The sequence below is a fragment of the Anser cygnoides genome, chromosome 1, assembly GCF_040182565.1.
Source record: "Anser cygnoides isolate HZ-2024a breed goose chromosome 1, Taihu_goose_T2T_genome, whole genome shotgun sequence".
Classification (NCBI taxonomy): Eukaryota; Metazoa; Chordata; class Aves; order Anseriformes; family Anatidae; genus Anser; species Anser cygnoides.
In genome coordinates this window covers 20,602,898-20,629,643 of record NC_089873.1, presented here as the reverse complement: position 1 = coordinate 20,629,643, position 26,746 = coordinate 20,602,898, and the positions used below count along the sequence as shown (strand labels likewise).

The 26,746-nt window shown below is 41.4% G+C and overlaps 1 protein-coding gene across 1 annotated transcript; it reads left to right on the top strand.

Moving 5' to 3' along the window:
• Positions 1 to 18,558: 18,558 nt before the first annotated feature.
• On the top strand, positions 18,559 to 23,278 carry PIM3 (Pim-3 proto-oncogene, serine/threonine kinase). Its single transcript, XM_048047960.2, has 6 exons — positions 18,559 to 18,867; positions 19,183 to 19,292; positions 19,414 to 19,464; positions 19,752 to 20,115; positions 21,357 to 21,533; positions 21,692 to 23,278. The coding sequence occupies exons 1-6, from the start codon at positions 18,783 to 18,785 to the stop codon at positions 21,874 to 21,876; spliced, it is 972 nt and encodes a 323-aa protein (XP_047903917.2). The 5' UTR covers positions 18,559 to 18,782; the 3' UTR covers positions 21,877 to 23,278.
• Positions 23,279 to 26,746: the final 3,468 nt, after the last annotated feature.

Genomic DNA, 26,746 nt, shown 5'->3' with positions numbered 1-26,746 from the left:
AAAGAAAGCATATCTATAAAAGGGTTAAAATATCAAAAGTAGTTGTAAAGAAGTTTGTGTTAGGCACTGAAAGCAGTCTAGCCACAGAAGATAGCAGTCTAAACCTACTTTGCAAATTAGCTGTATAGAGCAACAGGTTGCCACTTCCAGATATATACACACACAGAGTCCCTAACTCATTTCAGTCACAATCAGGTAATTGATAAGCTTAAATAGTAGGTTTTGCTAACCCTTTTGACTGGAATAGGTTAGGGAATACTCACACTAGCCAAATTGCAGATCCAAAGTCTAGTTGCATTCAGAAAAGAGGCAATCAGCTTTTCAACTGGCCTAGGTAGACAAGGCAAGTGCTACCCACAACAGTATAGAGCTAGAAATGAGAAAAGATGCACCCTGAGCCACCTGAAGGTACAATGATTCTCAGTTATTCATCATCACACTGTCACCAGAGATTACCACGTGTACAGTTCTGCAAAATATAGTGCTGTAGTAATGGACAGAATCATTCTATTCTTCGTAAAATGAAGTCTTGTTTGCCTTATGAAACACAGGTGTCACTAGCAGAACAGAATTAATGCTTTTCCAGGACAACACTCCTTTATCAATTCTGCACTAAACTGGGTGATATTCCTCCTAGTCTGTTTCAAAAAAACATCAGTTAAATGACTTCACATTTTTAAATAATCTGTTTGAAATAATTTAGCTAATTTTGTCAGAAGAAAGTAGAAAATGCTCATGGAAACTTCCAGCTGAACTAAAGGGTAGGATAAACCATAATGGAAGGCAATGGTATGCATCTAGGAAGCAAGGAAGCAATAGTAGGGTGTCTTCTGCTTCAACAGTTGCAACACTGGCACAATCAATACACACCTATCAGCAATTATGGTGTCATAAACAAACCAGCCTGACTTGGGGATTTTTACTTAATTCATTGTCAGTTAATACAAGTTTTTGATCATTGATGTGGATATTGAGAAAAGGGGAAAAAAAAGGAAAAAAAGGAAAAAAAAAAGAGAGAGAGAGAGAGAGAGAGAGAAAGTATAATTAGATAACACTAAATGCATTTCCTTGCCTTCCCCAAGTTCAAGTTAAGCCAAACATTTCTGCTCCCCGGCTGCTACTGGTAACTACTCTGCCATACATAATGGGTTAAAACATTCAGTCTGTCCCAGTTCCTCCCTTGAAGTGCTGGGGGAAGTTGGGGTTATATGTTCAATGTTTCTGCTATTCTGTGCTTATTGGTTTCTGTTTGATGTTCTTTATTTCTTGCTGGTTTTCTCTGAGACGCTTTGCTTCTTGCTGATTTTCCTCTGCTGCACTTTGCTTATTACTGGTTTTCATCTCCTGCATTTTGCTACTTTAGATTTTCCTTCCTGTTTCCTACTGTACCTGCTCTGGTATGGGTTATCCATGGCCACAGTCCCTGAGGGTGCATGCCTTTGGCCTGGAGCTCCTTCTAAGAGTGCATCTCCAGACATTTTCCAACATTCTCTCTCCATCTCCATGTCTCCACCTATGTCTCCAGCCCATAGTGGCTACCACTTTCTTTCTCAAATATGTTTGAGCATCATGTATTCCCTTGACTGATTTAAGTTTTGGTGTGAGATGGGTTATTCAGGTGGATTACAGAACAGCTGGAACTGGCTGTGGCAGACACAGAACAGTTCATGGTTCCTCACACACAAGTCACATCTGCGGCCCCCTGCTACCAAGATCCTGCAATTTATGCCCAAAATAGATGGCTGAGGTAAAACAACACACTTATGTTACTAGATTACTTTTAGTATCTGTATGAACTTCTGTAAAGAACAACTCATTTAATGTCTTCAAATGGTGTTGCATCATGTCATGGAAACATCTTCAGAAAGACAGGAAGCATCTACAATAAATGGATTTTTAGCTACATATAACAAGTGATTTAAAAAAGGGTATGACCTCCTCTAGAAGCTTCAGGTAGACAATGAAAAAGGTCTCCAGCACTCACAGCTGCATTAGAACAAGTGCATTGCTTTATCACTTTGTTAGTGTTTGAGCAAGAAAACATATCCCAATGGTATGGTCTAAAAAAACTCATGCGTAGTACTGGTTCTTCCCTGGACTGGTAACTTTGTATGTGGTGGGAAAGGCAAGCAGGCACCACCAACAGAAGACAAAAAGATAGCTGGAAACACCCGTGAGGTGACTGGGGGAAAACAACAAAAATATTAGATATTGTTTTTGCTGGTCCCCTGTCCCATCAAAACATTTGAGTCACAGCTGTTTGGGCACCTTGTTTATTCATGAGAGAGCTGAAGCAAGGAAAGGGGGAAGATGAACTGCAGAAAGAGTTCAAGACTTTCACAGATGTGGAACGTTTTTCACAGGTCTGGTGTTACCTGTGTCACCCTAAGTCACCCTTACCTTTCCTTACCAGCCTTAACTTTCAGGTCATATCCTAGTCTATATCCTACATATCTGGGACAACAAGCATAAACCTAGAAAATCTAGCAAACTCTATGCCATTTTTTTCCCAAAAAGCTGGTTCTGTTGAACCATTTATCATTCAACAGAAAGCATAGTTAGTTTTGTCAAGCAATTTGTCCTGAATACTGCCTTGAGCTATATCTGTATTTAGATAGATAGGTATTTAAACCATTCTGTTCAAACTACAGAACTTTTTTTTATCCTTCTATTTGAACATCTCAAATTTTGCAGCTAATGGCAAAGATGTTTTTTAACCTCTCTTACTTCAATTATATATTTTACTTAACCTTAAGGTAGCATCTCATTTGACTGGCTGGTTGAAACAATCCTTCTGAGGAATGCAGTTCCTGAAAATGGATGTGAAATTGCTTGAGTGTCATGAAAATAAGCTTTTGGACTGCATTCTTGCAGATGGACAGGACCTGAAGCTGTTAGGCAAAATTAAGCCCCTTTTTATAAGTTTGTCCTTTTTTTTTTTTTTTTTCTCATAATGCAGGTGTCATGAGCAAGGTAAACTCATGCTTTTCCAAGATAACACTTCTTTAATGACTCTTCTGCACAGTAGAGCTCATCGACTTTTGCACAGTTACGAAACCTGGGAACCAAAGGTTGCAGTGTTGTTGGAATTTGAGGTTTGGACAAACAAACTTCCTCCTACTGATTTGTGGCATGTGAATGGGGTACTTGAGGTCTTCTTTCACATAAGAGGACAAAGAGCTCATCCACAGTGAGGGACGGGGTACATTACTTTTCTGATTACACAGCAAATTCCACCATATTCCTTCAATTTCTCCAAATTTGATAATTCAGAAGAAATATTTTATGACACAATAGGTATCTGAAGCTTTGAGACATTTCCCTTGTGGGGTAACTTTTAATATGGCTACTGACCAAGCACTTCTGAAGTAGTTGCAACAAACAAAGGAGTCCAACCCTTAGCTAATTGGCTGGCACATACTTTCAGGCTCCAGAATTGCAAAACATGTCACATATCAGCAACAGGCCAAGTCACCAAAAACTTCATCTCCCAAAAAGAAAAAGCTTGATGGATGGAAAATGTTTAGAACTAGCGGAGGGAGAATTGGAAGAAAAAAAAAATGGGTAGGGATGAGCTAAAGGAGCAGTGGTTGCTCTCATGGGTCAAAAAAGGATTTCAAAAAAAGGGTGAAAAGATGCATTTCTGAGATCACCTCCCAGTTAAAAAAAAAAAAAAAAGAATGATTTCCAACACAAAGTTGAAAGTAAAAACATACAGCCAACAATGAAGTGCTGGACCACAGTAGCTTTGTCATAAATAATCTCTTTTTTCCACTAAACAACACTTTAAAATGCGGTTCTACAGCAACTGAAGTAAATCTTATTACTGTCTGTTGCTGCCTCTACTTTTCTGTTCCTGATCAGTTTTGGTGCTTGACAGACAGTCAGTTTTCCAGAGCACAAGCCCTCAGGGCAAATCCATACACAGCCTAGAAATTTTCTCCTTGGCTATGTGTAATGACATCTTTGGGAATATCATCACCAAAACAAGAAGGAAACAATGTTCATCTGTCCTACTCAGATATCTCTGGAGGTTAGAGAGGAGGTACCCTATTTGCTGATGCAGTTGTTCATGAATTTCTTCACTATTGGTAAAAGAGCAGACACACCAGGAACCACCAGAATCAAAAGCAAATTAATAAAATTTTACACTTGCGACGCAGAGTCCTGAAGTAGTAGGCATGGTCAGTAGTGGACCCTTGGTCCATTAGAACATAATGCTTATCCTGTTAGGGTACAATGACATACTGAAGTCACATACCTAATGGATTCTAAATAGAAATCAGATTCCTGCCATCTTGTTTCTTTAAGAAGAAAGCAGTAAGCAATGTTTTGTCTCCTGCTTCTGCACACTAAGTAGTAGATGTATGTGATTTAATACTCAAGTGTATCAGACAGTGCTTGAGAGATGAGATTTCTATCTTCCTTCTTAAATGATGAAAGTTGTTTCGTTCTTGGACTTTGTTACTAACATTATTATGGCATTTAGAGGTTTGAAGTTAAGAACAGACTCATTTCACTGACAACTAGTCTAAGAGAAAAGCTTTTCCATTCACTTCTAATGTATTCTATGAATCCTTATCATGCTCTTAAAGCACATCATGCCAGTTTGTATGATGTTACACAGCAGATCTCAATGTGTTATGACATACTGTTATCTTCAATATGTAATCCTAAAATCAGAACAGGTAATGAAAATGCATTTGTTCTTTATATAATCCTTTCACTGATCATTATTTCCCTTTAGAATGCAAATTTCAGCAATATGGGTAAGCATGGACCCACACAAATAAACAAATAGTAATAAAAAAAAAAAGATATGAGCAATACAATATAATTTGAATACTGAAAATAAAACTGAAGCCCAGTATAACATATTTGACTATACCCATTTAAGTCTGTTTTTCAGAAGTATGACCCTCAATGTTGATAAGTCCTTGTTCTGTTCCTTCTTTGTCCTTGGTATATACGGAAATAAAAAAATCCATTTGCTCCAGCAAAATAAAGTGTGTAACGGAAATCATATGAAGCAACAGGACAGTGAGACCACAACTGCATAGATGCATCTGAAATGGCCTTATTTAAATCTTCCCTATGGCAACGGCTTTGAATTCAGTGGAGAAAATCCAGGGCATGAGAAATTAGAAATGGGCCTGAAATCCTTGTCAGGCTCTGTGGGAACAAATGCAAAAGTGTCCAATGATATGACAACAAACAACAGCAGACATAAAAGCTTCTTTTTTGTGAATTATTAAAGGTGGCCTGGCAGAACTAATATTATTAGGACTGCTTAATACTGTATATTTTGCCTCTTTTTAACTGTATCTAACTTAAAGAAACTACAAACAAACCAAACTTAAAATGTAACTAAGCTATATTCACTTAATTTAAGAATTATTATTTCTATGGAAAATCTCAGCTAAAATGATTCAGCCTTGAGGTCATTTTACCTTGATGATCTTGACCTGAAAATTGTAGCAGATACATCCACAAATGCATCAGCCATCTTTGCCACAAGAGTGGCAGTGCCCTCCTTGGTGGTAAAGCACAGAACTTAAGGAATTAACAAACATTAGATTTTAATCTGGTGGCTCAAGTTAGTAAATATCCTCAGACAGGTACCTATTACACACCTAAAAATGGACTTCAACATTTACATCATTAGTTTAGATCTTGAATTTCACCAATTTTTTTTGCTTTCATGAAATGATGTGAAAAGCAACAGTATGGCAAGCGATACATCGCCTCACTCCCTTCCTTTTGACTACAAGACAGGTAAGAAATTACTAGTGTTCAGATTTTAAATACAGAGACACTACCCTCAGCCCATATATTTCACAAACTTTCAAGATATGGGAATTCATTATTAAGTTCCTCACATTTCTTTTTCTTTGTTTTGTTTTGTTTTAAGTATTAGTAATACAGGTATACATAATTTCCCTGCAGACAGATGGAAAGGAATATTAACTAAATATGGAATCAAGAAATTTAAAACAAAAGTTAAGAAGATCAGGTAACAAGGGAAATTAAAATGACAAAAAAAAATCATGGTCAATGGGACTAAAGATGAGAGATTTGTTAATAAAAATCGTGAGTAAAAGAAATCCTAGTTCTTGTATCTGTTGCTATGAAGAGGTAGGAAGAATATCAATTACACCAGAAAAGGCAGATGACAAAATTATTATTCATGCAGGAAAAGGCAGAGGTTTTCAGCATTTATCTCTGTTCTATATTTAAAACAAAGCTAAACATGTCTTTGTACCATAAAATAATGGTGAAATACTTCCTTTTCCAAGATTAGTTAAGGATGATGTTAAAGAGAAGCAACTAGAAATAATCGCTGCAAAATAAGCAGGCCTGGATAACTTTTTCCCTGTTGGAATTTTCTTTGCCAGTGCTTCAAAGAAGTAAACGTGATGATCCAAGGCAAACTAATAGAACAGCTGCAACAGCTTCACAAATTAAAGGGGGAATTGTTAATGCATATTACATTATCACATCAAACGATCAATTCCATTTGTATTTATATGGCCTAAATTTATATGAGAGCAGCATACCATTGTGCATGTTCCTATTGGTTACCACTATGAAAATTTGGCTTATACCTCATTGAAGCATTTATCTGGAAGAATGTATTCAAAATGACATACTTCACCACTACTTCACCTAATTCTCATGAATGAAGGACAGAGAGGTTCTGTATGTAAGGAGACACAAAACTATACATAGATGCCCAAACTCTGTGTAGTAACAAAGGCCACACTTTTTGGAGAAAGTGCTAAATACATCACCTTCTGACCTTACTTGGAACTGTCAACATAGACTTTCTCACCTGTACTTTAAATACAAATTCTGAACTGCTAAACATTTTCTGGCTCAGTATTACAACCAAAGTCTGCAGAAGCAGAATACGGTTAGCTGCCCCTCCTATATGTGGGAACAGACTGTGGTGTTTGGCATTGGTTTTCTTCTCTGATCTCATCTAGAAAGAAGTCTTAATCATCATTTTCTAGCATAAGCAGTGCTGGTTATACCTTCTTCGACTTTTCTACTCGCTTTCTTGCAGTCCAAGGCCATTCACATTCTTTCAGTTTCCACCTTCATCAACCTAGCAATTACCTACAGCTTCTAATTCAGTGTCAGCTAAAACACATCTTTAGCAGCATTTTCAACACTGCTACAGGCTTTTTCAACACCTTTTTTTCCTGTATCACTATCTTAAATGCGGTCAACTTGGTTCCTTTTCACCTCACACAAAATATACAATTTATATCTTAGTATAACAATGTCCTTTTATAAATATATATATTATATATATATATAAATGACATCTGAACCAGGATATAGAGTCCAGTATTCCTCCATCACACAAGACTACTCTAACCAGGAGGGACATATTCAGAATGTGTAAACTGTGATTTCACTTGGAATTTAGATTCTCAAAGCTCAAGAATAATTAATGCTGCCTACCCTCAAGAATCACTTTACTGTTGAATATGCCAAACAGCAACAAAATTCTTAGATTCCACTTTGCTGCCCATGAACTCTTATGCTCAAAACTGCACACTCCTTGCCTCACAGGGTAGGTATAGTCAGAGCACCGTTAGCCTGGTAACTAGAAGACCTTCCAGGAAGGTAACAGGTATGCCTCTCCTTAATGCCATGAGTCTAGAACACATATCTTCCCTTCTTTTGTAAGTGTCCTCACCACTGGAGTATTTTAGTACTTTCACAATAGGACGACATTTCATTCCCACGTGGATGTCATTGCCCTCTGCCAAACTCTGAGCTAGGTGCCTCTTCAGACATACCCTTTTGCATGATGAATGTCCCCACTAGTACTGGTCAAAAGTGATTGCCTAAACAACTTGAATAATACAAGCTCCTCTTCCTCAAACCCAGAGGGGGCAGCCAGGACGAAAGCTGTGCGTGGCATTTGGGAAGGAAAGTGTTTGGTCTGTGGCAAAACCACCTCTTCTTTGTCCTAGATTCATTGTTGCTAACAGATAGTGAAAATGACACAGAAAGGTGGAAAATACGTAATTCCGCTTTACATTATGAAAAAGGGGATAATGTCTACCTGCAGCAGTCTTAAGAAGGCATGCAGGATGTGATCACAGGTAGTTTCTAACACAGTGCAGAAGGATGCAGAGTTTTCAGTTGAATATTACTCATGAAAGTCCAGCAGAGCTAAACAATTACTAGGACCTCATTGTAAGGACTTGTGTCTGTGATATAAACAGCCTTGAGAATGATGTCAAAATACATCCTTACTCTCTGTGTAGACAAAAGCACAATTAGGTAGTTATGACTGTCCCACATGCTATATCTATACCAATCTGGTTAAGATTATTATCGTGCATTCATGGAGTACCTGAAAATTCACAGTAAACTGAAAACACATGTAATATAGTTACGGAAACGTAACAGAAAGAATTATTCAGGTATCTAAATAGATAGATGCCTGAATAGACATCTAATACTTCAGAAAACAGCATATCAGAGACTTCCATGTAGGAAGATGATAACGCAAATGAAAGCGGATAACGAAGGACCTGCACAACACTCACATCAGTTTTGAGCAACAGTGTACCACTGCCTAACAGTATACCACTACCATCTAAAACAGTATCTCTTCACGTGTTTGAATTACCGCCTAACTGTGAACAGTTACCAAAAGAATACTGAGGCCCTACCTCCCCAAAATCAGACCTTTTGGAAGGCTCTCCATTTATACTCCAAAGTTGTAAATTCCATGTCAGGTTTCAGAAATTATACACAGGAAAGCAATAAAAAATAATATGCCTAAAATATTCCAAACAGACTTGTCTTCTTGTATGCCTCAGCTATTGCTGTCCAATTTTATCTTAGTTTTTCAGTGCACACATTTTTAGATCTGACATAGGAAACTTACTACCTTGAAATATGAATAAATTCATCCTTTCAGAAAGCATAATAGTTAAATTGTAGCATATTTGTTGTTAATTTTTAACATTTAGGAAGCAATTAAAAAACCAAACAACTAGATACACTGATTAACGTAACATAAGCCAAGACAAACTTTACAGAGTTCATGGAAACAAAACAGAAAACGAAAAACTATTATCATAAAGTTAGTATATTACTACTGATAAGATACACAGAAAAATATCCTTTGATCACACAGTCATATGTGGTTTATGGTACATACCTTAGTTATCTATGAATAAAACATTGAGCAAGGACAGACACTCTTTCTAATTATAGTAGAAATGTTGGAGTGCATTCAGCTGAGCCTTGATCAAAGATCATTTAATGATACTTATTCCTTCCCATCTTTTTTTTTTTTTTTTTAATTTTAAGAGCATATGAACAAACTGCATATCAACTTTCTGTGTATGCTAATGGAATTGTTCTTCCCATACACTTGATCTGACTTCCAAAAAAAAAGAAAGTGCAGCCTATACTGACAAGAATAATTATAATTACAGAAAAATATATTCGATACATAACCTTCTTCTCCACATGAACTTCTGTCGTCAATTATATGCATTAGCATAGTATAGAGGATCCTTTGTACAAAGGCATAAACATCAATTCAGCTTGTTACTGGTACCATCTGTGGCTGATCCTAATGAAAATAGCAGTGACTGGTGATGGTTCTGCAAAAGACTACATGTAAGATGCCTGTGTAGGACTGGGTTTTTTACTAGTTAATAATTAAATTCCATTAGCTTAGCAAAGATCAGGAACACTGGTAATTTGCCCATCAGAAAGCTGGGGCACACCCATTCAGAGTAACCTGGTGTTTCCCTCCTGTATGTGGTTCAAAGGACAGACAGATTTTATTTCTGTGATTAGTGTACATTTAAAGTAGTTCTCTCATTACTGAATGGTTGAGAAGCTGAAGTGGAGAAAGTGGAGATGGAGACACACCGGAAGTGACCGTAATGAAAAGTAGTAGTAAAGATATGAATGCTTTTACACTGTTCAATTTTAGCTCGTGAAGCCTTAACTAGGAGCCTATACAGCCATAAAAGTGCTTGAAAACTTAAACTGCTGTGCTGAAGTGCTCTCACCCATTACACTTAAGAATGTGAACTCATCGTGTCCATATTGCAACTGCTATGTTTTTTTAACAACTCTGGACTTAAGCCACCAAAATCACTGTCCTCTTAATCTATTTTAAATGACGTCTCTTGCTTTTAAAATTAGAAATATGTCTCTATAGAAAGTAGAAATGAGTAGCGTAAGACCATAAGAACATAAAAGATTTTGTTTGACAGTGTTGGTATTATAAGTTTGATTTTTAATTTAGTATCGATATTCAAGACAGATCAAGTAAAGAGGTGACATCTCTTTTTGCAAGTCTTCACTGGTATTATTATCATCATTGTCATCATCATCACCATCATTGAAAATCAATTAAACTTTTCTGTCTGTTCTCAGGTATAGAAAGCCATGGTAGTACTTCCACTGAGTTTTGAAATCACTTTATGATTAACAAATTACTGAATTATTTTACTGTGAAAACAGCAATGTGCCTTTTGGATCCAGTCACCGATACCATGGAATGATATAAATTTTATAGTATTAAGCTAACAACTCAGCTAAGGTTTTCCAATATTTATCTTTCACATTTCAAAATTTCCATATGACAATTTTGAAAAGGGGAGGTAGAACAGAATCTAGCTCAATCTGTATTTCAGCATTTACTTAAAACTAAACAAAGACACAAGAACAATGTTTTGTTTTGTTTTCTTTACCCCATACAGAGAAACTTAAGAATCATCTGTTCCAGTGTTTCTCTAATTTTAAATGAAGGATTACCTATTGATCTACTTTTGCAACTTTATAATTTTTTATTAAATAACAAAAAGTAGCCTAAACCTTGACTTTTTTTTATCACTTCTTTTTCTAACCTCAGTTTTGCTCGTTTATATATTGGCAAACATAAAATTCTTAGAAATTGTGACTTCTTACTATATCCACTAATGTATAGATTACAGGTTGAAAAATACTCATCCAGTCTCTCCCATGATTTTATTCCATTGAACAAAACACTGGGATCAATTACTTACAATGTTTAACAGTTTAAGTATATACTGCTGCTGAAACAAACAGAATTAAATTAGCCAAACAGAGGACTTTATTAAGAGTTGCCTCACTGCACAAACTCTCTATTCCAGCATTTTGGCTTACACTGTACAAAGACCCGAGGGCAGGCAGAGGTGGTCTCCTTCTCACCCACATTTGTTATTCATTGATTTGCCAATATCAGTATCAACCTGTTCTACTCAACAAAAAAGTTGGTTTCCACCTTGAAATCTGAGATTTAATAGGCCTTCTATTACTTTTATCAGCCAATTATAACATTGAATATTCTTGTTATCCCTAAAAATACAATATTCTTTTTAATCTTGTTACATTCTTGGCCCTGGTGATTTGGCAGTGAGTTCCACACTCTAATTACAAGTTTTATAAGTAGAGGTAATTATAGGTTGTAGGGGATTTTTTATCAGTTTTGAATGTTACCTTTTAATTTTCCCTAATGTTCCTGTGCTCATGTTAGATGACAGAGAACACAGTCATCTAATCTACTGTACCTAGACAATTATTTTACTGCATACCCTTTCTTAATCTTCTTTCTAACGTGAAAAAAAACTAATCTTTCAAAAGAGATTTTTTTTTCATATCCTTAGTCATTCTCATTACCCTTCCTTGATCCCACTTTAGTTCTTCAATACACTTTTTGAAATGGGGAAAACAGCTGCTGACTTTGTGCAGTCTCCCTATGAACACAATATGTATAACAGTGGAAGATGAGGTCCTGAGAACTCAGTTCTGTAGACAGCCATGCTCCTTGAGTCATAAATATTAATGCTGGAGAGATTTTCCTGTCAGACTTCTCTTGGCACAATGTCATGGTATATAACATAAATTCTGCATCAAATCTGTAACTTCTTTTCACGTGTGAGTATATCTTCTTGCATCCTTTTCTTTAAATCCAGTTTCAACATGAAGTCTTCAATTTACAGAGAGCTATATTTATCCTGTGATATTCATTTCCATTTTACTTCTATAGATTGTTGCTTTGTTCTAGTTCCCACGCTGGAAAACTTCTTGTGTGAGACTTAAAGAGCTACCCGATAGGAGAGAGGAAAAAAAAAAAAAAAAAAATTTACTTCTAGACTGTGATGGTAAAAGCTTACCTCTTAACCTTCTCCTGAGCAAACAAAATGGATCAAGGTATTAAAGCCTGATGTTTTAACACATGGTTCCTAGACCTTATATTCTCCTTGAAAGCCTTACCAGTTTTTCAACATTCTTTTGACAGTACCCCAGTACTGGTCTCATAACGCCGTACCAAAAGGGTTACATTTCTTGCTTATCCTTAAATTAATACTCCCCTGTTAAAAGGTCAGCATTCAGCCCCTTAGTTTCTTCGTCAGACACTTGTAAACAGGTGGTTATTTCTACAAGTAGCCTGTACCATTGTCCATCATTACCACATTCCACCATTATCTTTTATATTCAAAGGCTATTTTTCATTTATATTATTTACATTACTTTTATCATGGAAGAGCCTCCATCACAGATCAGATACTTCTACTGTTCTACATACCAAATAAAAAGATAGTCTTTAACTCAAAGGTATCTTTGGATTGCTCCTTTCTTCTTCCATTTCTCCAGCTTCTTTGCTGAACACATTTCACAAAGAACAAAGTATGTGGATAGGCAGATTAATCTTGACATTAATTAAAACCTATTAGCTGTTTGTTTGTGATTTCATCCACCATCCTTCATGAAGGCTGAAACACATCGTATCAGCTCACTAGTAACAGAAGTTTAAGATATTTCTCAAAGACACAGAGTGTAGTAAAACACAACTGAACTTTTAAGGGTCATACCTTGTTTTCTGATTTATTCTTACTTTATTACTACTAAGTACTAAATCTTGATTGTCTCAAAGGAACATTGCTTCCGTAACAATCAAATAATGATTACTTTCATAGACCCCTTGATCCAAACAGCTAATCAGACTACTGCTAGTAACATCTACCTGTATATATTGTACATAGCCTAGTCTGAAAACCAGTAACTGTAGTTATACTAGACAAAGTGAACTTCTAGTAAAGTTTCCAAGGGCAGATGGTAAATAGATAATCTCTGCTAATACATATGCATCATCAATGATAAGATATAAGTACAAACAAAATTGTGTATCTCTGCGTGTAAAGGGGAAACAGGAGATAAAATGATAGGTATATACTACCTAGACAGGACGTAAGAAAAAGCCTGTTTACTTATGTAGAAATATGAACTAAAGTGGGAGTTTATTCTCTTAGTGGTAGGTGTCACCTTTGACTGAATTTACTCAGTAGTTCGAGTGAATAAAGGAGAAAGAATGCACCATATTGAGAAATTTAAGGTCTATTAGTGGTGGAGTTGTCAACATCTTTCTCTAATCACTCATCATTCTAACAACATTTTCTTTAAAAGCAGACAAATAAAATAAAGACGCATGGCTTTTTAAGATGCACTGGTCAAAAGAAAGGCAGTGAAGTTGCTGGAAAAGTGCCCTGCTGACCTGTCTGTAAGACCTAGCAGAGTCAGCCGTATCTGTTGTTCATCCTAATTTGCAAGTAAACAGGCAGGTACAGCAGGGTCCTGCTGCACAGCGAACATGACTGAGGTCAGAAACAAACAAGAAGCATATGGGAGGTGGAAGTGAGGAGTGACAAGGAGGAACACCAAAGCATTGCCCAGCCTTGCAGGGATGAAATTAAGAGGGCCAACGCTTGTTTGCAGTTAAAACTGATGAAGGATGTAAAGGATAGCAGGAAGACCGTTGCAGGTACATTGGCAGCAAAATGAGAGACCAAGTAAAACCTGGCCCTGCTGCTGAAAACAGCGGGTGACCTTACGACACAGGGTAGGTACTCAATGTCTCCTTTGTCTTGGTTTCTGCTGCCAAGGTCTGCTCTCAGGTCTTCCAGAACTCCATGCCAAGTAGCAAGGGTCAAGTTAGGGACTATTTAAACAAGCTGAAAATGTAATACAAGTCTACAGGATTGCACAGTATACATCTGAGAGTACTAAGACTGTCAGCAAATGTCACGCAATGTTGCTATCTTTTCTGAAAGGCCACAGTGGTCAGAGGAGGTTCCTGACAACAATAAAAATGTTATGTCTGTCTTAGAAAAGGGTGAGGATGACTAAATTTACCTCAGTCCCTGGGAAAATTATGGAGCAAGCACTCATGGAAACCATTCCCATTCATACAATAAGTACGTGATCGAGAACAGCCATCTTGAATTTACCCAAGCAAATTGCGCTTAAGCAGTCTGATTGCCTTCTACAATTAAATTACATACTGTCTGGCAGAAGGTGGAGTAGTAGGTGTTACACTCCTTGCCTTCAGCAAGGCTTTTAATGCAATTTCCTACTGTCCTTGGAGCCAAACTGGGGAATAATAGCCCGGATAGGTGGACCACAAGATTTTTTAAAAACTGGAGAGATCATTGGGCTCAAAGGGTAGTTAACAAATGTTTGAAGTCCTATTAGCAGGTGATTCCAAGTGGCATTTCCCAGAACCAAAACAAGGGATCACATTATTTAATCCATGACCCACATGTTACAATACTTAGGAAGCACAGGGCGACACCAAATCACAGGGGTGCTGTTTGTATACTGTAGAGTAGAGCAACCACTCAGGGAGACCTCAACAAACTGAAGGAGTGGGCAACAGATAAATACGTCTTGAAGTTCCAAATAGATAAATACAAGGTCCTGCATCTGGGACAGGACATACCTATGCAGGAGTGCAGGTTGGTACTTACAGTTCTACAGGTGAGGACCCAGTGGACAACAAACTGAACAGTGTGTCCTTGCAGCAACAAATACTAACCACATCTTGGACTGCATTAGCAAGACCATAGCCAGCAGGTCAAGGGACATGATTATTGCTCTCTGTTCAGCACATATAAAGCCACATCTAGAGCATTATGTTCGGTTCGCTCACTCCCAAAATAAAAGAGAGGCTGAAGAGACTAAAGAGAAGGGTCACTAAGATGGCTAGGAACCTTTAGCATCTGACATATTTAGACACTCCGAGGCTGAGGGACCTGAAAACACCAATATCCTTAACAAGTGTATTGGACTTTTACTGCTAGAGCATTCCTTATGGTTATATTATGCAAACAGACACATTTTGGTAGTCCTATCCCGAAGACCTACAATAGCTACAGGCGTACATTAGACAACGTTAATGCCAGCAGTGCACTATGTGATGATATGCCACAGTAAACTTTGAACTGGGTTCCACACAGACATTAGAAGATAGCTTAAAGTGGCACTGTCTCCGTGCTGCAAGCAGAAACTCCAGTGGAATTTCTGTACTTCTATGCCTGATGAACTCATGCTTGCTCAGGGACCCTTGCACAGAAAAAATGATTTGTACATCAAAGAGCTAACTGGCATCCTACCCATGAATGGTTTTCCATTTATAGTTGCAAAGCCACCGCTAAAGAGGCCAAAACTAGTTTATAAAATATTTCTGCAGCTATAATTGTTTAGGACCACTGAACTGCATGTTCCAAGCCAGATCAAAAGGAGCACCACAAACCCATGAAAGGCTTATGTGTAAAGACAGGGTAAATTCCATGTCTGGGATCCATCTGTAATTCTGTCAAACCAAGAGTCCTTGTAGCTGTATACAAATTAAATGTCTGTCTGCCAAAATTACGTGAATGAAGAACAAATACCCCCTTATCTTTTTTTTTTTTTTAATTTACAGTAACTACCTTGTTTTCTTTAACGTTAAATGTAAAGTCCCCTTCCTGTTACACTGCTGTGAAAATACAAATCGGATCAGGAGTTGTACCAATACCAGCTATTGATCTTGGTCTTTTTTACGAATTTGCTTCAAAGAGATGTGTGAAGGTATGCTATGTTCTCTTATCTTAAAGTATTAGGGCTGACACAGCTGAAGAAGATACAATCCTAAATGCAAAAGTATATTAAAGAAACTCCAAATGATTTTCTTGAACAGGCTCAAGGCAAATGTATCACTGATCTATCATAGACTGACAAGACAAAGATGGATGAATGAAATTGTGAATGCAGTTAGAATGAAAAAGTCCTGATGTTTTACATGTGGAGACTAGTGATACATGCATGACTTTTCATGCTTAGCCACATACGAAAAATTAAAAAAATAACAACTACTTGTAGTGTTACTTCCCTAAATAATTAGCATTCATATATATTAATATTTAATGCCAGTTTTTCCTCTTTAGAAATATTTGCTATTTTAATAAGCAGAAATCTAATTTTGAGCATGAGGAACACTTCCTTTTTGTGTAAAACAATGCTCAAAATAGCCATCGACAAAAGATAGATGCAGCTAAATCTTTACAATATACCTGGAACATGAATTCCCAGATCATGAAATCTTCCTGTTATTTGTACCTGTTTACACCTCAGTGGCAATAAACAAAAGTATGCTGTGCATATTCCACTATCTAGAGAAACCTTTAAAAAATTTTTCATGTTACTAGAGATAGCCAAAATTCCTCACCAAAAAGAAAAAACAAACAAACAAACAAAAAAGTGCCTTTCTATTGCTTTATCTGATAAGTCCAAATCATTTTCTTAAAAATAAAAAATAAAAAAAATCATAAACCAGAAGCTTCCCAATCCCTTCAGCTGCTCAATAAACCCAGTGGTTTAGCTGCATTCCTCTGGAAATACCACATTCTGTACGACGTAGTAACTTTTATAGACCAATTGATCTAGCTTCAAAAAGCACATTCTGGGACACAAAGGGTTGAAACTGCGCCTGAAAACCTTGACCTTTACATCAGTTGGTCTAATCTAATAAAAGATATTACGCCTCCCTAGAAGCCCTTGCTTTGTTTATAGGCATGACTGTCTGAGATTGTAGCACTACTATTATCAGAGAATGCCAACTGCAACACGGCTCTCCCAGCGCCCAGAGCAGAAGGACTGCCAGCTCTTGAAGTGATTGTCCAAAAATACCCTCACTTTAGGGATCCCCGTGCAGTATCAGCTTCTCCGACTTCACTTTTTCCAACACGGGGACACGAAGCGTTCCAGATACACAGCTGGGGCGCGGGTGCTGTGAGGGGGCCTGCGGTGCTGTGAGGCACTCTTTGGGTCTGCTGCCTGCAAATGTTGTGCTGCGCCTTGGCCAAACTTCGGCCTCGCTCGTCTGCGTGCCATCCCTCCGCTTAGCCGCCTCTGGCGAGCGGCCCAAGCAGCTACTGGAGCAATTCTTAAGATGCTATTACACGCCAAGCCCAGCAGACGTTTACTTGTTTCCTGAACCAGTGGCCCACCACCTCTGGCGGGCCGACGCTTAGCAGCCTCTCCCCTCCCTGCCCGCCTCCTCAGCCCAGGCGGCCGCCGGAGGCCTGACGGCGGGCGGCCGTTAACGGCCTCCCCGGGGCCGCTCGGCGGCGCCCCGACAAGCCTCGGGGGAGGACGGGGGCGGCACGGGGGGGCTCCGAGGAGGAGCGGTCGGGGGGGGGGGGGGGCTCCGTCCCCTCACCGCCTCCACCGCCGCGGCTCCCCCCATTCCTGTAGAGGCAGCGCCCCCTGCGGGGCGGGGGCGCCGTGCCGGGAGGATCCCTCAGCCGGCCGCCGCCGGAGCGGGGAGGCAGGGAAGCCCTCGGGGGCGCTCCGCAGGGGCTGCGAGGCTGCGTGACCGGAGAGGAGCGCGGGGCTCACGGGCAGGGGAAGGGGAAGGGGAGACCCCCACGGGGACAGGGCAGAACGCGCTGCCTCGCCAGGCGCCGGCTCTGTGGAGAACAGGGCGGGAGGGGAGGGGAGAGGAAGAGCGGGGGGGGCGGAGGGAGGGGGGGAAAGCGCCGCACCCCGGCCATGGCGGCGGCGTGTCCCCGGCCCCCCCCTTCCCTCCCCGCCCGGCCCCAGACGCCGCGTCTCGGCCCGACGCGCGGCGACCTTCCTGCAGCCGCGGGGCGGGGCCGCGGCGCTCCCGCCCTCTGCCGCCCGCCCCGCCGCATGCAGATGAGGCCCCGCCTCATTGGCCTGCGCCGGGAGCTCTTTGAAAAGGCGCCCGCTGATTGGCCGCCCGGAAACGTTAACGCAAATAGGAGAATCTCCCCCCCCTCCTCCTCCTCCTCGCCCCCCCCTTGCTCGCCGCGGGTGCGCGCTGCGTTCCGCAGCCGGGCGGTAACGCTGCGCGCCGCTTACTACAAACAAGTAGTTCCCGGCCCCCCACCCTCCCCCCCTGCCCGCTGGCGCGACGGGGCGGGCCGGGGACTCCGCAGCCCCCACCGCCGCACTGCGGGCGCCCCGTCGCGGAGGGGAGGAGGGGTCGGGCCGGGGCGGCGGGGAGAGGCGTGTCCCCCCCCCCCCCCCCCCCCCCCCCCCACACACACACCGCCTCCCCCGCGGAGGGATACCCGCTCGGCGCCGTCCGCGCTCTGCCCGCACCAAAATATTGGGAGTTAAGAGGCGGCTCCGCGGCGCCGCCGGCTCAGAAGCGCGCGGGCAGGCAGGGCGGCGGCGCGGCTCCTGCGCCCAGCCCGCTCCCCCCCCGCACCGCACCGCAGGGCCGGCTTTCGGACGCGGCCCCCGGCTGGATAGGGGCCCTTTCGCCGCCGGAGGACGAGGACGAGGAGGGGGATTTGGCGCGGATCCGTGCCGGGGAGGCCGTCGGTGCCCGCCGCAGGGCCACCAGGGAAGCCCCGCGGAGGGTCTGGGCTCGGCAGCGAAGGAGGAGGAGGAGGCAGGGGGCTCCCCCCGCACGGAAGATGTTGCTCTCCAAGTTTGGCTCGCTGGCCCACATCTGCAGCCCCGCCAGCATGGACCACTTGCCGGTGAAGATCCTGCAGCCAGGTACGGCGGGGCGCCGGGGGCTTCCCCCTGCGGGCGGCCCCAGCCCCGTGGCTGGCGCCACGCAGCCGCCTGAAACTTGGGGCTTTACCCTTTTTATTACGATATTTTTTTTTATATAACCGAAGAAGATTTTTGAGGAGGAAAAAAGAAAATGTCTCGTGCAGAATTAGGGCGACGCGTCCAGCGGACGTGCTGGGGGGGGGGATTATATATAAATATATATATTTTTTTTTGATTTTTTTTTTTTTTTAATCCTAATTCCCGGCGAGGCGTAGTCCGGTCGCTAACGCCGCGCTTTCCCTCCCGTTTCCCCAGTGAAAGTGGAGAAGGAGCCGTTCGACAAAGTGTACCAGGTGGGCTCCGTGCTGGGCAGCGGCGGCTTCGGCACCGTCTACGCGGGCAGCAGGATCGCCGACGGCTTGCCGGTGAGGCTCGGGGCGGCTCGGCGCGGGTTGTCGGCGGGCTGCGGGCACGGGGCGAGCCCTGCCCTGCCCTGCCCGGCCCCGCCGCTCACCGCCCCTCCTTTCCCCTCTCCTCGCCCCGCAGGTCGCCGTGAAGCATGTGGTGAAGGAGCGGGTGACCGAGTGGGGCACGGTTGTAAGTATTTAATTCTTTTCTAATTTTATTTTTGGGGGGTGGGCTCCGTCGGGGCTATTGTGTGGGCGGCGGGGCTCGCCCCGCCCGCCGGCGCGGTGTCTGCGTCGGGGGGAATTTGGCGGGGGTTCGCCGCCGCAGCGCCGCGCCCGCCCCTCGGACTGCGGCAGCGGAGGAGCCACCCCGCAGGGCGGCGGTGGGTGGCACTGCCCTGCCTTGCCTCGTCCTGCCCTGCCCTGCCCTGCCCGCCGCCCCCGAGTGACCCACTCGCCTCCCCTTTCTCTGCCCAGGGCGGCGTCATGGTGCCCTTGGAGATCGTTCTCCTGAAGAAGGTGGGCTCTGGCTTCAGGGGGGTCATCAAGCTGCTGGACTGGTACGAGCGTCCCGACGGCTACCTGATCATCATGGAGCGGCCCGAGCTGGTGAAGGATCTCTTTGACTTCATCACGGAGAAGGGAGCCCTGGACGAGGACACGGCCCGCGGGTTCTTCCGGCAGGTGCTGGAGGCGGTGCGCCACTGCTATGGCTGCGGCGTGGTGCACCGGGACATCAAGGACGAGAACCTGCTGGTTGACCTCAGGACAGGCGAGCTGAAGCTAATCGACTTCGGCTCAGGGGCCATCCTCAAGGACACGGTCTATACTGACTTTGATGGTACGTGCCCTCCTTGCCCGGGGCAGCCCGGCCGCGCTGTGCCGAGTTTGGCAAGACCCCGCGCCCCTCCCAGGGCGATGCCCTATAGCTGCCGCTTATCCTGTTTCTGGCGCCTCCGAGTAGTGAGGGCGCCTCTGACGCAGCGGTTCATATCAGGTCTATCGGTAATGGAAACCTTTGGACCTGAAGCAGCTTAGGGTGTTCAGTTGCGTAGGAAAGAAGCAATTCCAGGCAGTGACGCAGCAGTTTATATTTCCCTGTCTTGGAAAAAGCGTTTTTTTTCCTAGAGGGCGATCTGTTTACATGGAGGCTTCACCAGTGTCGGATGTTTCCTTGTGTGGATATGCAGTTTTTACATGCAGTGCTTTTTTTAACTCGAAGCAATAGCTCTCCCCCTCCCTTTCCGCTGGTGTCCTGGAAATCCCGCATTGCAGATTTCAAAGTGATGCGATAAATACGCTCCCTGCAAATAACGTGATACTAGCTTCAGGGTTGGGTTTGATGCTTTAGAAATGGGAAATCTGAAAATAAGCTTGCACATGATAGAGGATATTTTCCCTTGCCCTTTGAATGTGACTGATGTAACCAAGGGACTTTTTTTTTTCCGACCTCCATCCTCAGCTGCTGCACTTAACATCTGTTTGTTGTGAAACCCGAACCCCTAGGCCACGTGACCTTCAGCATCACAAATTCTCGTTTTTGTTTGGTATCCAAGGAGCACCGCAGGCAAAGAGAGGGCGGGTTAAAAAGGCTGCCGCAGAGAAGCACGGGGCCTTTAAAAAAAAAAAAAATAATAAAAATTGTAAGCAGCCTTATTTTGTTTACTGCCCAGTGAAATTGGATAAAGCAGATTATCCCTGTGTAATAAGGCAGACCTGAGTTTCACCTTCTTGACTCCCTCTCTTCTCCTCCCCGACAGCCCCCTTTGTCCTTTTGTGTCTATTTTTGGTGTGATGCTGCAGACGCCACGTGGTCAGTGAAAGGGAGCTCGCCTTAGTAAACAGTCAGCTGATGGCAGCCCTGTTCTTCCTTGCAACAAAATAGAACAACCGGATGGGTTGATGGTGTAACTCCACAGATGACCTGAAGTTACACCAGTAATAGTTTGGGGCCATAAAAAAAAAAAAATCCAAAGCTTTTTTTTAATGATTCCAAATGATGAACTTAATATAGCCATAGTAGAGCTACTTGAAGAATGGGAAAACACTAATCCTCGACTTTTTTTTTTTTCTTGCTTTTAGGAACGAGAGTATACAGCCCTCCAGAGTGGATCAGATACCACAGATACCATGGGAGGTCAGCGACAGTATGGTCTCTGGGAGTTCTGCTGTATGATATGGTTTGCGGAGACATCCCTTTTGAGCAAGATGAAGAAATCTTGAGGGGACGATTATACTTCAGGAGGAGAATTTCACCTGGTGAGTTGTGTGGGGGTGTTGAGTGGGGACTTTTTTATTATTTTTTCAGGATTTTTTTTTAAGATTATTTTGAACTCACGTGTCTGGGTGGGTTGGCTGCTTGTTTTTTAAGATAGTCTTTTTACTTTTCTGATCTAGAATTCCTTTGCTTGTTTCAGAATGTCAACAGCTGATCAAATGGTGCCTTTCACTGAGGCCTTCAGACAGACCAACACTTGAGCAAATTTTTGACCATCAATGGATGCACAAATCTGAAGTAGTGAAGTCTGAGGACTGTGACATAAGGCTACGGACCCTTGATACTGATGTATCGAGCACAAGTTCAAGTAATGAGAGTCTGTGAATTACTAAGGACCTTGCACTGGGAGGGGAGCTACAAGCAGAAAGACCACAGTGCTGCTGCCAATACGTAGGAGGGGCTAGAAAAATGCATTCATTATTCTGTAGTTGAATCTTTGTCTGAGGGACTTGATTTTATTTTCCCCTTTTGCTGGTTTCTGCTTTGGAATGAGAGATTTCCTTTGGAAACGCTGATGTTTGGGAGTTGCAGGCCAGTACTTAGTCAAAGACTGACCTTATTAAGAAAGCAGTGACCTCTTGAATACATGGTAAACTTTTTTGCTCTCATAGAGCCTGGACTAGATTTTATTTGCTTTTGAGTGCCTTTTTGAAAGCTGCTTCAGTGGGACTTTCTTTTTTGAGCTGTGTATGTCCAAAGAAGATCCAGTTCATTATAGGAATTTGCTCCCTTTAGACCCAGTGCTGGAGGAAGCAGCTCCTATGATGCATTGGAGAACATGTTCGGTGATTGAATGAAGTAGTCCCATCCACTGGTGATGGAATACTTGAACACAGACATTTCACTCCTGCCCCCTGCCCTTTCCAAATCCAACCCACCTCTGCTGCTCAAAATATTTCCTATAGCCTGCACAGAAATATGAACAGGTATATCAGCTTTTTTATCAGAAACATTTATTCATGTTTCCTTTTATCATCTCTACCACTGGGCATAAGAAGCCCCTTTCTCAACTCCCCCTGGCCTTTTGTCACCCTGCGAGTCTTAAAAGTATGTATGGGCATGTTGAATGCACAATCAATGCAATATTCAAGGACTTTACTTTTTTTTTTCCATACCTGTATAATGTGTTTATGTAAACTTGGTTTTCCCATGTACTATACAGTTATTTATTGTTTGAAGTTTAGAAGACCTCCCACAGGTTTCAGCTGTGGCTATTTATTTGGTTAATTTATTTGGTTAGTTATTCAACACTGTGCTTTCCCCTCCTCCTCCCCATGGGAATTCTAGTGGTTTGCCCATGGCACTTTTTTTCTGCATTCCTGTCAACTTTTGTTTAAAAAAAGAAAAAAGACAAAAAATATTTCTGACCTTATCAGTTTTTGTTGGAAGATGGAAAATTGTTGTACAAAGTCTAATTTAAGGGAAATAGAATGACTTTTTAAAGTTAGTCAGTATGCCTTTTGTCTGGTATTGTACCAGAAATGTAAAGTAATGCTGTTTGGAAAGGTTTTAAATTATTGACATTGTACAGTCTCCGTGCATTGGCTCTGAAAGGTAGAGTGGCAGAGTCATAAACCTTAATTTATTTTAATAGCTGTGTTTCTGTGATCTGGTTGCATTTATGCAGCTTGGATTTGGATTTTTTTCTTCTGTTTAACAGTGTGAAATGTATGGAGATCATATTTTTTATACAGGTATTTCAATTAAACTTTTTTTGTATATAACAGTTCTGTGTGTATGCGCTCACTTTTATCTTCACCATTACTCTTGAATCCAGCTGGGGAACAAGTGTTCTCTTAATGAACTTAACTTGTAAAGGCCTACACCATCTGACCTGGAGTTAATAGGCCTATGCTATTAACTGGTGGCTGTTCTGGAAGAATTAAGCAATCCCTCATCTTGATTGTATCTACTTCTTGATCACCATATTTGATGTTGAACTCCAATAGGTATACAATGCAGCAGCACTAAGGGCCTACCTGAAGGGAATTGGCCTGTGATTATGTATTTTTAACTCTGTAAACACTGAATAACTGAAATACCACTGTACTCATTGTCCTTAAACAAAACAAAGAAGCATTTTTGTACTTGCTCATGGTGACTGTTTTCATAGTTGTTTACTTTCCATTACATTCCATTTCCTTCCTTCCTCTTGCCCCTTCCTCCTGTGGGTGGAAGAGAATTTCCTGTGAAAAGACCAGTGTTCTTGGAGAGCTGGGTGCCTGTTTTCTTTCAATTTCGCATTACCAAAAACACCTAGTGTATCATATCACTCCATGAAGTACTTGGGGAACATGTGAGATTCTCACCCATAGCCAAGGCAAGAGAAATACCTGCAGCGTTCATCTTTGTATGTTGGGAGTTGAGTCCTGCAGATTACTGAGTTCATCCTAGTTCCTGTAAAGCTGGTGCCTGTTGACCTAACTTGGTCTTTTTGTGGGGGTGGTAATGATTACAGGGTTTAATTACCCCAGAGGGATCTGTAGGGTACATTTAAGGATGTGTTCAATCATTTAAAGGTGCTTTGTAGTATTAATAGTAAAAGGCTAGGCTTAAAATCTGTTAGGTTTGCGTTATTTCCCTTTCTGGGGATCTTTCTGCCAGCTCATCTACTATTATTTTGGTTCCCTGTGGGGAATATCTCACTTGCTGACATCATATCAAGCTCCTGATGCTAACTAGTTTAGACTCAAAATGCCACTGAATAGCAGGAGGTAAAGCAGAAGGGGGAAAGACCATTTCTGTGTGTTCAGTTTCCTGATGACATGGGGGGAGGGTAAGTAGTTTTTTGTTGTCCATAGAGAGTTCAATTGTCGGGGGAAAAGACAAAACAAAAAGCAGTTGTGTCCATCAGCTTGACTATTTCCTATTTTTTAATCTGCAAACTGCTTTTTAATTTTAGAATTTTCAAGTTTTTTATCAAAATCTCTGTGTATGTTAAGTGTATTCCCTGCAAAGCTCACATATACATGAAAACACTTATTATTGCAATTACACAGATGAAAGATTTTGCAGTTAATATTGCTGAGGGTGGTCACAATATCCTGTCCTAAGAGTAGAATGCTTAAAAGTGAAGGTTGGGAGTTGTAATTGATTATCTTTCGCTTAAGAGGAGGGATGTAGATAAACTGGAGGAGGGATGATCCCAGCGCCTAGTGCAGATCTTTAGGGAAGCATGTTTCTAACCACAAGTAGTCCCTGGAGAAATTCCAGTAGCTGATGATAATTAACATCTTCCACTCCAGTGGCTTCACATGCTCACAGCTGTTGAGAGTGGTGATAGCGACCGTGAGGGTGAGCTTCAAAGGGCTAGCAGGAAAGCAATTCTAAAAATACATTTATAAAGCTGTTGCTGATTGCTGAACTGGGTGCTTTCAAAGTTTCCACAGGAGTCTATTTTACTCTATTTTACTCTCCTTGCTCTCACAGAGAAATGCTGTTGAAGCATTCTGTGAGAGCAACATAAATATATATATATATATATATATATATAGGTTTTCACCTTTTGCTACTGAGGCAAAATGCATTAAAAGGATAAAGGTCAAAAGGACACGGGTGCTGGTGCTGACTCCCCTCTGGGATTAGTTCAACATAAAAGGTATACTTTCAGTACTGCAAAGGCAGCTTTCATTGTGAAACTCCCCTGTACACTAATAGAAGACACGTGGCTGAAACAGCATATACCGAAAGTAATGATTTGTAAAAATAGCTTTTTATTACAGTTGAAAGTTGGAAAATGATGTGTTAATATATTTCCATTAGCTGAGCGTTACTGTCAAACTGAGCAAGTCAGTGACAGATCTTGGTTTCTCCTGCACTTCTATCTGTTATTATTTTGATATCATCAAAAAATTTTTCTTCCCTGGGATCCTCCTCTTTATACTCTCTCTGCATACTCGGTTGGTTTTCCACAGAACAAAGCTTGAAAAGGAGAATTCTGCAGATCATTCAAAACATTGCTTAAATTGCAAGCTGGTTCAACCTTGACAAATTGACGTAGCTACAATCACACCTATGCATGAATGTATGCTACTAGCTTTATAACAGGTATTTCAAATATTCTCCAGTGATGAAAGATTCTTAACAATATAGTATTTTGTGTAATTAATCTCCCTAATATGTGTATATATATTCTTTTGCATGAATGCAAAAGCATACACTGGCTTTTTTTTTTTTTTTTTTAGTTAACTAAGCCTGTATTTACTGAAGAAAACAAAAAAGACCCTTTAAAAAATAAATAAAAAATCAAAGGTATGTTAGAAAGACTGACAAAGGTGTGTTCTCACCAGATTCATGGCTCTCTTTCAGTGGTTTACTGACCTCTGTTGGTGAAATTAAAGTATATGTTCTGAAAATAATGGTGCATACATTGGAAAGAGAGATTTTAAAATATTGCTGACTGATATTTTTAGATATGGAAGGATATGGCTAACTCTTAAATGCCCCATAAACTTTGAAAGGCTACCATTTCGAAAAAGAAAAAAAAAAGTGAATATGAAAATAGATTTTTATTTTATTAACTTCTTAGGTCAATGCTAAGGTACAAGCAGTCGGTGAAGAAGTAGCTGTTGGAAGAGAGGAATTTGAATTAAAAGGCTGTCAACTCAGTGTCTGAAGATGCAGAGGCAGCCTGCCCAGTGAGCCCCCAGTCACTTACATTACTCTTGGCATGAACATTTACGAGCATATTGGCCCTCATTCTACGACATCATTCCAGCCACAATGAGAAGCACTTGTCCTCTGGCATACAGATGGGCAGTAATTCTCAGTAGCATAACTAGATAACATTACAGAACATCGTGGCCCTGTCAGTTTATTATCAGTCTAATCTTCCTCCTAACAACATTGATGCTACTATTGGTGGCAGAAGGTAAGATGGTGACATTTCAGTTTCATTCCGATACACAGCTTTTCTGATATTGTTGTACTGCAGCTTGCTGTACTTGTAAATTTGTGATCACTTAGTTTCATGGTTAACTGTGCTTGAAAAAATATAATATGTATTTACCTAAGGGGTTCCTTCAGGTAGCTGATATACCACATGTATTAGGCTTTGGTTGTATTGTTGAACTGATTAATAAAGTGATAAGGAAGCTATAAACCCATGCAACTAAAGATAAATTTAAATCTGTATTTAGACAGAATTCCTAATTAATTTCAGAGAATATCTCAAAACTGATGAATTCATGTGGAT

Bases quoted from the DNA above. Each gene is read 5' to 3' on its own strand.
- PIM3 (XM_048047960.2), top strand. From the start codon at position 18,783: ATGTTGCTCTCCAAGTTTGGCTCGCTGGCCCACATCTGCAGCCCCGCC. The intron at 19,293-19,413 runs GTGAGGCTCGGG...CTCGCCCCGCAG, and splicing joins GGATCGCCGACGGCTTGCCG to GTCGCCGTGAAGCATGTGGT. The intron at 21,534-21,691 runs GTGAGTTGTGTG...TGCTTGTTTCAG, and splicing joins CAGGAGGAGAATTTCACCTG to AATGTCAACAGCTGATCAAA.